Source organism: Mauremys reevesii, linkage group 24 (genome assembly GCF_016161935.1).
Source record: "Mauremys reevesii isolate NIE-2019 linkage group 24, ASM1616193v1, whole genome shotgun sequence".
NCBI classification, from domain to species: Eukaryota; Metazoa; Chordata; order Testudines; family Geoemydidae; genus Mauremys; species Mauremys reevesii.
In genome coordinates, this window is record NC_052646.1 from 785,823 (window position 1) to 797,829 (window position 12,007).

General features: G+C 68.3%; 1 protein-coding gene across 1 annotated transcript; it reads right to left on the reverse strand.

Moving 5' to 3' along the window:
- Positions 1–491: 491 nt before the first annotated feature.
- On the reverse strand, positions 492–9,485 carry EFNA4 (ephrin A4). Its single transcript, XM_039512930.1, is given in 7 exon segments — positions 492–946; positions 1,302–1,635; positions 1,822–1,881; positions 2,380–2,448; positions 3,443–3,735; positions 9,289–9,340; positions 9,343–9,485. Coding segments are annotated over 6 exon segments (633 nt in total). The 5' UTR covers positions 9,401–9,485; the 3' UTR covers positions 492–946; positions 1,302–1,534.
- Positions 9,486–12,007: the final 2,522 nt, after the last annotated feature.

The following is a 12,007-nucleotide window of genomic DNA, read 5'->3' on the forward strand; positions in this document are numbered from 1 at the left end:
GTGCTGGGCTGAGGCAACAGGCAGAGGGGGAGCCCCCTGGATGGCCCCTCGTGGCCAGGAGGAAGCGCCGTGTCAGCTGGGATTGTGGGAGCAACACCAAGGCTGGGGGAGGGCCCCCCACGATCCCCCACGGGGCTCCTCCCACCTCTCACTCCAGACCCACAGGCCTCTCCCAGGGACCTGCTGCCTGGCAGGCTGAGGCACAGTGCATGGGCAATGCATGTGGGGTGATGTGCCCCTGAGATCGGGGCAGAATCACCCAGAGCCAGCCTCGTGGGGCTGAGCCGCTGGGCAGGGCCTGGGGGGAGAGCAAGGGCCTGGGGGGCACACGGCTGAGCGCGGTACGGACCAGCACCAGCTCCTCTGAGAGCCAGCCCTGGAGCGAGGGGAGCAGCGCCCGGCACGTGGCCCGGCTGCAGCCTCAGGGGCTGGCGGGCAGCGGGCGTCTCTGCTCTTGCCCAGCCCCAGGAAGGGGCAGCGGAGCCGCTGGCGTCTTGCAAACGCTTTATTGGTTGGCTCAGTCGCTAACACAGATACAAAAATACGAACTGTACACGGCCCAGAGGGGCGTCTTCACGGAAGACAGATCAGCCTCGCCCGAGCGAGGGGCGTTACCAAGAAGGCGCCCAGCACCAGGGGCCGAGCTGTGCCGGGGCTCCGGGGGAGAGTCCAGCCCTGCCAGTGGAAGGGGGGCCAGCGCCTGGGTACCCTGCAGGGCCAGAACCAACGGGATCCTCCGGCTCCCCACGGGGCCTTTGGGAATGTGCCAGGCGGGGAGGAGCCACCCCGCCCCGGCAGGGTCCCTCCTGCTGGAGTCTCTGGGAGTCGTCCATAAGCAAAGGCCGATTTCCCGGGTGCACAGAGCCCTGACCACCAGGAGGTGCCAATGAGGCCAGGATGGAGGCGGGCGTCTGGCTGGCAGCAGCAGGGGCGACGGAGAAGGGCCCTGGGGAGGGAGAGAGCCCGTCAGGGGAGCACGCCAGGCTGGAGCAGGAGGGGTGGGCACGGTGCCCAGGGACTGAGAGCACAGAAATCAGCACCAAGGGGAAGCCTGCCTGGGATTCCCCCCGCCCTCGGCAAATCACCGCTCCCGAAGATGGAGCAGACGGGGTGCAGGTCTATCCAGAGCTCCCTTCATCCCCACAGCCTACCAGCACCAGGCCCCCCAACCTCCCACCGCGAGCCCCCCAGCTCCTCCCTGCACCTCAGCTCCCAGCCTGGAGGCTTCCCGGCCAGTCCCAGCCACCCTGGCCTTGCTAACATCCCTGGTACCTGCCCTCCACCAGGGCACCCCCTCTTACCGTCCAGCCAGCCTCTCCTCCTCCAGCTGAACGCCAGCACGGGGCGTCTCTGGGACCGGCACATCCTGGGGCTGGGCGCTCTGGGGACCGGCAGGTGGAGCGAGCTGGGGCGAAGGCACCCGCCCCACAACCCACACCGTGGGGTCGGCTGCTTGGAGCGTTTGGGGGAGACAAAGTCCAAAAATCCCCAACTTTGCAGCAAGGAGACCCCCCCCAAGAGAGTGGGGGGGGAGTCAGAGCCACAGGAGGGGGAGGGGGATGAGGGCGAGGCTGAGGCAGGGGCCGTGGGGCCGGAGCGTGGCCAGCGCAGTGCTGTGACCTGGTGACTCGGTGTCTGCAGAGAGAACAAGAGCAAAAGGCCCAGGGAGCTGGTCATGGTGAGCTCCCCCAACCCCCCCTCCTGCCCATCCCCCCCACCCAAGGCATGTAGCATCTCCCCACATACCCACCCCGACCCCCCGTCCTGCCCATGCCCCCCACTTCCGTGGGGCACGTAGCACCTGCCCACACACCTACTCACCCTCCGACCCCCCTCTCCCACGAGGCTGTGATTTGGGAACTTCTGTCACAGGCTTTGTTGCTGGAAACAAATCAAACCCAGAATCCCTCACTGACTCTTGTCTCCAACAGGAAGCCCCTGCCCCCATTCCCAGCACTGCCCTCGTGCCCCCTCCCCAGATCCTGGGAACTGGCCTTGGCCAGCCTCCCGGCACCAATGTGCATCTGCCCCCCCTCTCAGGGTGTGGGGGTGTTCATGGCACGTTCTTCCAAAATCAGCAGCCTCCCAGCCCCCCACCAATGCCGGAGAGAACCGGGGGGTCCCCTCCCCGCAGTGCCAGGGTGGAAAGGGTTAATGCCCAGGATGAAACCAGCCAGACACCTAGAGTCCCCCAGACAGAGCTGCCCTCCCCCTGCCGCAAGGGATTCTGGGAAGAGTCTAGACTGAGAGCGGGAGGGGGGAGGTCCCCTCCCACTCCCCAGGGCTCATGCCCACCCCACATCTGGGTCCCATTAGCAGGCTCCTGCCGCGTGGGGGGGGCCCGCTCCGCCCCCCCAACGCCCGGCCAGACGGACTCACTCGTTGCCTTGCAGCAGACGGCCACTCGTAGCCTCAGGCACCGCCCAGCGCTCTCTGGGCTGGGGACAGCTGGGGGCAGAGACAGGGACATCAGGGCACTGCCCACATGGGCACAGCCGGGAGCCAGGCCTGCCCCGGACACGAACCCAGGTGTCCGGGAGGCAAGGCCAGGGCCCTCCCGCTCCAGTCCCCACCCCGCTCGGACCCCTCCTCTCAAGGGGCCATTGAGGGGGATTTATGAGCAGCTCCCAAGCGCCTGGCGGGCGGCTCCATGGCAGGGCTCTTAGTGAAGCAGGAAGCACCTGGGACCAGCAGACAAGAGTCCCCCCCCCATCCCCCGCACAGCTGGGAAACGCATCAGTCCAGCCCCTCCCTCGGGGTCAGCCGGGGTCACCGTCAGGCCCGCCTGTTAGGGGGATGCCAACGGCCCCAGCTACTCCCTGGCTCGCCTGCAGGCACCTGGCCGTCCACCCACAGGGCAGTGCCCACCACGCCCCCACCCCCCGGGCACAGGGGATCTCTGTGCACCCCACGGCCAGCGCTGCTGGGGAGAGCAGTGGGGCTACAACCCCAGGGGAGCCCCGCTCCCGACAGCCCACTCCTCACTCGCACCCTGAGCAGACCAACGTGCCCCCAGGGCAGCCACTGTGGGGTGCTGCACCAGCGTCCTTCCCCGCCCAGAACAGAGGCACAGCAGCAGGTTGTTTGGATGGCCTGGGGTGTGTGTGTGGGGCAGAGACCCCAGAGAGCCGCTCCCCACCCCCTCAGAGTCCAGGCCCTAGCAGCCCGGGCCAGCGAGCTCTCGGGGGCAGCTGGCATTGGCTGGCTGGAGCAGGGGTACCCAGCCAGGGCCCAACTCAGGCAGCAGCCAAGATCTGGGCAAGGGGCGCCCCCTCCTGGCCACCTGGCACACTGCAGTGGGCTGGGGAAACGGGGACAGAACCCCTGCCAGGGCACTGCCTCCCAGCTGCTCCCACATCCACCCAGCCCACAGCTCCGCCTGGAGCCAGCCCCACTTGGCAGGGCCTGGGGAGTCCCTGGGGGCACCGGGGGGGACACTCACAGATGTAGTAGTAGGTCTCCCCCGGCTGGAACTCGAAGCCCAGCGAGAAGGGCGTGAAGAGCTGGATCTTCTCGGAGAAGCGGACGGGCCCGAAGGGTGCGTGGGGCCGGTTGCACTCCCAGCGCTTGAAGGCACCGGGTGTCTCGTAGCAACCCCGGTAGCCCTCGGTGTCCACCATGTGCAGGCTGAAGGTCTCGGCTCGGCCCGCAGGCACTGGGTGCTCGTAGTGCGGGCAGTAGATGTCCAGGTAGTCGTTGATGGAGACCTGGACAGCATAGTCTTCCTGCAGGAACCTTGGCGAGAGAAGGGGCCAGTGAGTGGGCACAGAGCCATGGGGCCAGGAGGGGCCAGCAAGGGGGCAGGGAGCTGGTGGGGGAGCAGCCATGGTGCCAGGAGGGGCAGGGAGCTGGGACAGCAGCACCCCCTCTGCACCCACCAAACCCTGGACAGAGCGGCTGTGGGAGAAGGGGAGCCAGAGTTCAGCCACACCCACCATCTGCCCACTGTACCCGGCAGCCGGAGGAGGAGGTCTGGCCTGGGGATGACAAGTGCCTGCGCTGCCTGTGGGCTCAGAGCCGGGTGCCTGGGCAGAGGGGTGAGGTTCCTGCAGCCAGACGCTTAGCAGCAGCTGGGGCAGAGCTGGCCGGGCCATGACACCCAGCGGGCCCAGCCAGGCCCCACGTGCTGAGAGATGCACCCTCCTCCCCTGCCCCTGGCTTCTCCCAGAGTCCGTGCGTGTCCCCAGGGTTGGTTCATGTTGGCTGGTTACAGGGCACCTGCTAACGCCAGGGAAGAAACCAGGAACCCGGGGGTGGCTTGTGTCGGGTTTACAGATTCCTTTGTGCCCATTTCCCGTGCTGGCGACCTTGGCACTGCCTGCAGGGGGAGGGCACTGGGACAGGGTGATGAGATTCCTGCTTGCCCCTCCTGGGCACTTCAGACAGAGGGATGGACCCAGCAGCTGCCAGCCCCTAGGGAGCACAGGCCAGACACGCAGAGCCAACGGGGTCAAGGGACTGACACAGCTGCGCTTGCAGCCTAGATTGGCCCCCAACTCACCCCACTGCACACGCCAGCTTTGGGGGCCGTGCGAGGGGGACAGCCCCAGTCCCTCTCCCCCGGTGGTCAGGCCAGGTGCTGGCAGGCCCAGGCCCCAACACCTGGAGTGGACGTGTCAGCCGCTGGCTCCCACGCAGCGCTCGGCTCCAGCCTGTTGTTGAAACAGCTACCGGGCAGCCGGCCTCGCTAAACAAAAAGGCATCAGCTCCGATTAGGCTCAGCCTGCTGGAACTGAATGCGCTCGGCGGGGCGGCTGGGGAGCCGGGGCCGCGGCTCAGAGCCCAGCCACACCGGGCCGCGAGCTGAGCGCGCACAAAGCCCCTGCCCCAGGCGCAGGCCTCATGCCCCGCTGCGCTGATCGGCTGTGACATACCAGTGGGGGGAAGGGACGCTGCTCACACACGGCCAGGCCCAGGGGAGCTCACACACCTGTGCACAGACCCACGCACGGCCAGGCCCAGGGGAGATCACACGCCTGTGCACAGACCCACGCACGGCCAGGCCCAGGGGAGCTCACACGCCTGTGCACAGACCCACGCATGGCAGGCCCAGGGGAGCTCACACAACTGTGCACAGATCCATGCACGGCCAGGCCGAGGGGAGCTCATACGCCTGTGCTCACGGCGCGCGTGCGCACACACACACACACACACACACACAGAGTGCACGGCCAGGCCCAGGGGAGCTCACACAACTGTGCACAGATCCATGCACGGCCAGGCCGAGGGGAGCTCACACGCCTGTGCACAGACCCACGCACGGCCAGGCCCAGGGGAGCTCACACGCCTGTGCACAGACCCACGCATGGCAGGCCCAGGGGAGCTCACACAACTGTGCACAGATCCATGCACGGCCAGGCCGAGGGGAGCTCATACGCCTGTGCACGCGGCGTGCGTGCGCACACACACAGACAGTGCACGGCCAGGCCCAGGGGAGCTCACACACCTGTGCACACGTGCGCGCACACGCACAGTGCACGGCCAACTCAAATACCTGTGCACAGACCCACGCACGGCCAGGCCCAGGGGAGATCACACGCCTGTGCACAGACCCACGCACGGCCAGGCCCAGGGGAGATCACACGCCTGTGCACAGACCCACGCACGGCCAGGCCCAGGGGAGATCACACGCCTGTGCACAGACCCACGCACGGCCAGGCCCAGGGGAGATCACACGCCTGTGCACAGACCCACGCACGGCCAGGCCCAGGGGGCAGCTCCACCAGGATCCAGATTCCCAGTGGCTGCACTGCAGGATTGAGGCTGGACTGGGCAGCGCTGGCAATGGGAGGGAGCATGATCTAGTGGTTACAGCGCAGGAATGGGACCAGGAGGTGCAGGGGGGCTGGGCTGTGCCCGCTCTGTCAATCTACCCTGAGCAGGAGACAGACCCACCAAGGGCAGCTGAGAGCAGCCCCAGTCCAGCTGCATCCCCTGCTCTGCCAGGCTGCAAGGGCAGCTTGGCGGCTGTGCCCAGGAGGCAGGGAGCGCCAGGCTGTGCCGTGCCCTGGCAGGTAGTGGGCTGGGACATCAGTGCCCGTTTAACGAGGGCTGAGCAGGTAAGAGCTCACACTGCCCTGCCCCACCCACCAGCCAAACGCAGACACCTGGCCGATCTGCCTCCCCCGGGCAGGGCAGGGCTGGCGGCGTCTCTGCTCACTGGGCAACAGCTCAGGATGTAAACAGAGCTGCAGGCCCAGCCCCGCTGCCCCCCTCCCCTCTGCCCCAGGCCCTCTCCTGGGCTAGGAACTTGGGAACCTGCCTGGCATAGCCAAGGAGGACAGCAGGGCTCAGCTACCAAGGGCATCCGGCTACTCGCGGCCCCGATGCATTGCTCCCTTGGCGCGGGCACACACAGGGCTGGGGGCACAGTGAAAACTACCACCTAGTTCTGACCTGGCCTCCCAGCTGCAGACCGAGGTCCAGGTGCCACCTCCACGCCCCGCGGGGGCAGCTCTGATGGGGATGCCCAGCACTAGGGCTGCACGCCCTGCTGAGCCTCTCCCCCAGCCCACAATCCAGCCTCTCTGCTGCAGGACACCAGGGAGCTCGGGCAGGTCCCCGGGTAGCGGGGTCGGCAGTGTGGGGAGAGCACAGCCCGGCTAGTCCCTGCACCGGCCTCGGCAAACGCTGATGCTGGATCAGCCGGCACCTCGGGCCTGACTCGGGCAGCTGGGCCGCAGCTTTAGTCACGCTGCCGGGAGGGGAGCAGGCAGCCGGCCCCACCTACACCCTGCTCTGCCAGCTCCCACCAGCAAACCCGGCCCCAAGCCACGGCACAAAGACGCAAAAGGGGGCAGGTCACCGAGTGCCCCCCCATGCAGCCATTCGCCCCTGGCTGGCCCAGACGCCAGCATCGCAAGGGAGGGAGCGCTCCTCTCTCACCTGGACACAGTCTCACCCCTGACCAGAGTCCTCCCCCGGGTCCCAGGAGTAAGAGGGGAATTTGGGCCCCCTCACAGCCTCTCCAGGGGCTTCCCTGGAGGCCCAGAGCCCCGCAGAGGCCTGGCCCTGGGCACCCCCTTGCCACCCCCCTGCCCCCGATGCTGGACGCCTCTGCCACCACTTCCTCCTTGTACCCGAGCCCTGCCCAGGTTACGGCTCCCAGGCCTGCCCCCTTTCCCCCAACTTGTGCTCAGGTCCTGGGGAAGCTCCTTCCTCTCAGCAGGGCCCAGGCTCCGGTGTGACAGGCCGGCGCAATAACCGCTGTGTGTCAGGGGCAGGCCGAGCCCCATCCCTCCCACCCCCACTTGGACCATCAGCAACCTCAATCCCTGCCAGGGGGCCAAGCCCACAGGGCCTGGGGGTGGAGTGGGGGCCTGCACGTGCTCTGTGCCCCGAAGCCAAGGGGCTAACAGCTCCCTGGCCCTCCATGGGGCAGGGAAATCAGGCACTTGGACGGAGTGATTTGCGGGCAGGACTCTCAGCGTTATCCAGGGCCGCCCAGAGGATTCCGGGGGCCCGGGGTCTTCGGCGGCGGGGGGCCCTTCCGTTCCTGGACTTGCTGCCAAAGTGCCCCGAAGACCCGCGGCAGGGGCCCCCCCACCGCTGAATTACCGCTGAAACGCAGCCCGGTCTTCGGCGGTAATTCGGCGGCGGGGGGTCCCGCCGCGGGTCTTCGGGGCACTTCGGCGGCGGGTCCCGGAACGGAAGGGCCCCCCGCCGCCGAATTACCGCCGAAGACCGGGCTGAACTTCGGCGGCGGGTCCCGCTCCATCTTCGACGGTAATTCGCCGGCGGGGGGTCCTTCCGCCCCAGAGCGAAAGGACCCCCCCGCCGGCGAAGACCTGGAGCGGCAGAAGCTCCTGCGCCCGGCCCCGCAAGAGTTTGCCGGGCACCCCGGAGCGAGTGAGGGACCCCTCTCCAAGGGCCCCGAAAAACTCTGGTGGGGGCCCCCGTGGGGCTCGGGGCCTGGGGCAAATTGCCCCTCTTGCCCCCCCCTCTGGCCGGCCCTGGCGTTATCGCCCCAGAGGAGCGCCCAGCCTGGAGAGAACTTTCACCCCCCAAGTCCCCACCCCCAAAGAGCTGCCGCTCCAAGCGCATCCCACTGCAGAAGTCAGGAGCTCAGGGTGGGGTTTGCCCCAAATCGCCCCCGATGCTCCTGCATTGGGAGCCAGCTCTCCCCTAGCAGGCCAGAGCCCTGGGAGCAGGATGGCATCCGCTTGACAGAGCTCTGGGGGAGGGGGAGGGGAGATGGGCTCACCCCCAAGTGCAGCTGTGCAAGACCCTCTGGTGCCCAGCCCCACAGGGAGGAGCCAGAACCCTCCTGCCTGGAGTAGCAGGGAAAGGTCAGCGATCCACGTGCACTAGCCTGCCAGCCCCCCCGGCAGAGTCCCAAACAGAGGTAAGATTTGTAGCGGGAGGGAGGGCCCTGCAGCTCCCCCACCCCCCACCCCTCGTGTCTCCGGGCACAGCCTGTTCTGCCGCACGCTGGGGGAGCCTGACTCCAGCAGACGGAGGAGCCTTCGGGCACAGCCCAGGTGCCTTCGCCATTGGAAGGGGGTGGCACCCCCGTGCTGCCTGCAGAGGGGACAGGAGCCGGTGCCACACTCCAGGGGCACAGACACAGCAGAGGCAGGGACCCAAAGCTGCTCCCCGCCGCTCCAGCCCCAGAACCCAGCTCAGCCCAGGGGGGACACTGGGCCGGTGAGTGGGGGGCTGAGCCCCGGACACATCCAGGAGCAGCGCTGGGCCCTGCCACGCCCACGTTGGGGGCAGGCTGCGAAGCACCGTGTCCAGGGCCAGCTACGATCACTGGGGAGAGCCTATGGGGCGAGCACCTTCCACCTGCTTGAGGCAGCAGCAGCCCCGCAGCCCCTGCCCCTTTGCAGGGCGCCAGGCGCTGCTGGGCCGTTCCCACGCCGGGCGCGTTTCCCGGGGAGCGAGTCGCCCCGGACTCGCCCCAACTCGCCCCCTGGCCGGGCGGCGCCGCTCAGGAACGCTGGCCTGGCACAGGTGAGGCTGGCAGCGCCCGCTCCCTGCCCCGCCGCCTGGCACCAGCGGGTGGGGGGCCGGCCCAGCCCTCGCACCACTCTCAGCGCCCCCGGGACTGGCCCGGAGCGGCGAGCCCAGGGCGCAGCCGGGCCCCGCGTCGGCGTGGGGGGCCGGCAGGCCGGGCTGGGGCCGGGCAGGGGGCGCGGGCACTGCAGACAAAGGAGCCGCCGGGCGCGCAGCCGGGGCCGGGGCCGGCCGCCCGGGGACCCCCAGCCACGGAGCCCGCCGAGCATCCCCGCTCCCTGCCCGGGCGCCGGGCCGAGCCGAGCCGGGCCGGGCCGGGCCGGGCCGTACCTGGGGTTGCTCGAGTTCCAGTAGACGCTGTGCCGGAGGCCGCGCACCGGCCGGAGCCGCCCCACAGCAGCGGCCCCCAGAGCAGGAGCCGCAGCAGCAGCGCCGGACACATCGCTCCGGCCGGGTCGGGCGGCGGGCGCTGACCAGCGGGCGGGCGGGCGGGCGGCGAAGGGGCCGGGCGGGGGGCAGGGCAGGCCCCGCCCCCAGCTCCAACTTCGGGCCAATCAGCGGCCGGAGCGCAGCCACCCCGAGCAAAGTTCCCCAAGTCCCAGCTTAACCCTTTGGGGGCCGAGCGCACCTGCCCCCCCCCCGTTAACAGCTCGCGCGGAGCCGGGCACTGGGGCTACGGGCCCTACCGGCGGGTGTGGGGCCGTTAGGACACAGCCTCCCCGGCGAACCCCTCCAGCCCGGGCGTTCACACCGCGAGCCGGAGCCAGCCCGCTCCACGGGGCCCGTCAGCGCTGCATGGGGGGCTGGGCCCAGCAAAGGGGTTTCCATGGAAGCGGGAAAACCCCAAATATTTGGGCCCAAGTTTTGTTTCCCGGCTGCCGGTTCTGGAGGACGTGTCCCCATTTCCCCGGGAGGGGAACGGCCCTTTCCCCCCCCTGGCTGCAGCAGCCCTAGGGACGCCTGCAGGGCTGGGCTCAAACTCTGTGACCCCCTTGGAAAATATTTCAGGCTGTGACAACCCCTCCCCCTTCTCCTGCCACCCTCACCCCTGCGCTGCTGCTGGCGCCAGCGCTGCCTTCAGGGCTGGGTGCCCGGCCAGCAGCCGCCGCTCTCGCAACCCCCCCAATAGACTTGTGAGGCCCTTTGGGGTCAGGCCCCCCAGTCTGAGAAACGCTGCACTGGATGCAGGGACCCTGGGGTCACCTAGGCCGGAGCCATGCCAGCCAGGGCTTTCTCCTGTTTGAACCAGAGCAGACCCCTGGGAACAACCTGCCTGCGCTTTGTAAAGGTGGCCAGGGATGGAAACCCCCCCAGCCCCAGGTGTGCTGCCTGGCCTAGCGGTTACGGTCACTCTTAAAAACTGGCAGCTTATGTCTAGTCTGAATGTGGCTGGCTTCCGTCTCCAGCCCTCGGATCAGACTCAGCTGCTGATCCCCTTTGTCCCCCCAGGCCGGGCCTTCACTCTCATAAGGTGACCCCTGGAGCCCGGCGGGGTCAGGCCTTTATCAGGCTGGGGGCTCTGCTCGCCCCTCTCGCCAGCTTAGCAGCATCCTTAGATTGTGGGCCCCTGGCTTCCAGCAGTGCCCAGCGGGGCCCTACGCCGACCCCAGCCCCACCTGGGCCTGCACCAAGGACACCACTAGACCTCTCTCCCCTCCCCATGCTGGAGCGAGCGCCCAGGCAGCCTGACTTCCAGTGGCCCCTGGACTCGGCAAACCTTCCCCTTATCTCTGGGAAGCGAATCATTCCTAGATCTCACCAAAGGGGGGCCCTCCCCTAAGATCAGTGGGGGCATGGCTCCCGGTTGGGCTGCTGGGGGGAGCGGAAGGGCATAGCCAGCCCAGGGCTCGGGGCATAGCCGGTCCTAACCGCTGCGTTTGGCGGAGTCCCTTTGGAGGCAGCTCAGGCACTTTTCCTGACAGTTTTCCAGAGCCCCAGCCGGGCTTGGCAAAGAGCCTCAGTCTGCTAAAGCCAGCCCGGTGCCACAGTCCCCATCGTACGGCCCGGTAGCCACCCCCCTCGGCAGCACAGCCAGGGAGGCCCCAGATGGACCTGTCCTCCCTGAGCTCTTCCCCCCCCCCCATCTCCTTGCTGAGCCTCATGCTGTCCAGCTGCACTCACCTAGCAGCCCTGGGACACCCCCGCCGGGCCCAGTCCGCCCAGCTCCTGGCCACGCAGCCCCTAAAGCCCCCTTGTCCCCTCAGCATTCTGCCAGCCGAGCGTGAAACATCCCCAGCAATGCAGGCTCAGCCCCCCCCAGCAGGGTCAGGATGGGATCCCTGCCCCAGGGGCACAGTCCCTGGCACCCCAGTGCACCCCACTCTCCTGGGGGCTGCATCCCAGACCCAAGGCCTCCCCCTGCCCCCATGCTGACAGGCATCGCACCTCCCTCCGACTCCCCAGAGTCCGCTGGAGTCCTGGTGCAAGGGCCAGAGCCGCTGCGAGCGTCCCCCAATCCAAGCCGCGCCCACCCCAGCCTGGTTACGCTGCACTCCCAGCAGAGCCTCCCCTGGCTGGGTCTAGTCCCGTAGCCAGGGCAATGTCACTGCCCCCCTGGCAAGAAAAGGTAAGTGGATCCATGCGGCCAGGCAGCACAAGAGAAACTTTGTTCTGTGTTTGGGGGGCAGCGCCGGTGCTGAATGATTCTGGCACAGGCAGTGCAAGGGGCAGCAGCCTTTGGGCTCGTTAGCTGGGCTGGTGCAGGGAGAAGCTGGGACACAGAGCCTGGCACAGAGCCATGGCACATACTACCACCGCCCCCCCCCTTGGCACGGCCCTGCCCATCGAGCAACACCTGGCAGCACGGACCAGCAGCGCCCCCACCGGGCTGAGCTGCGGGTGAAATCCCAGGGCTGCTCCTGGCTGCAGAGCATTGGGGGGGATGGGAACTGCTGGATGGGGGGGAAGGAGTGATGCCAACACACCCCAGCTGCGCCCCCGGGGGCATCCATAGCTCTTACCTATGGGGGGCACCCCCCTGGGGGGCACTGGGGGAACAGGGATGGGCGAGCTTGAGGGGGGATGGAGAGTCTGCCCCCAAGGGGAAGGT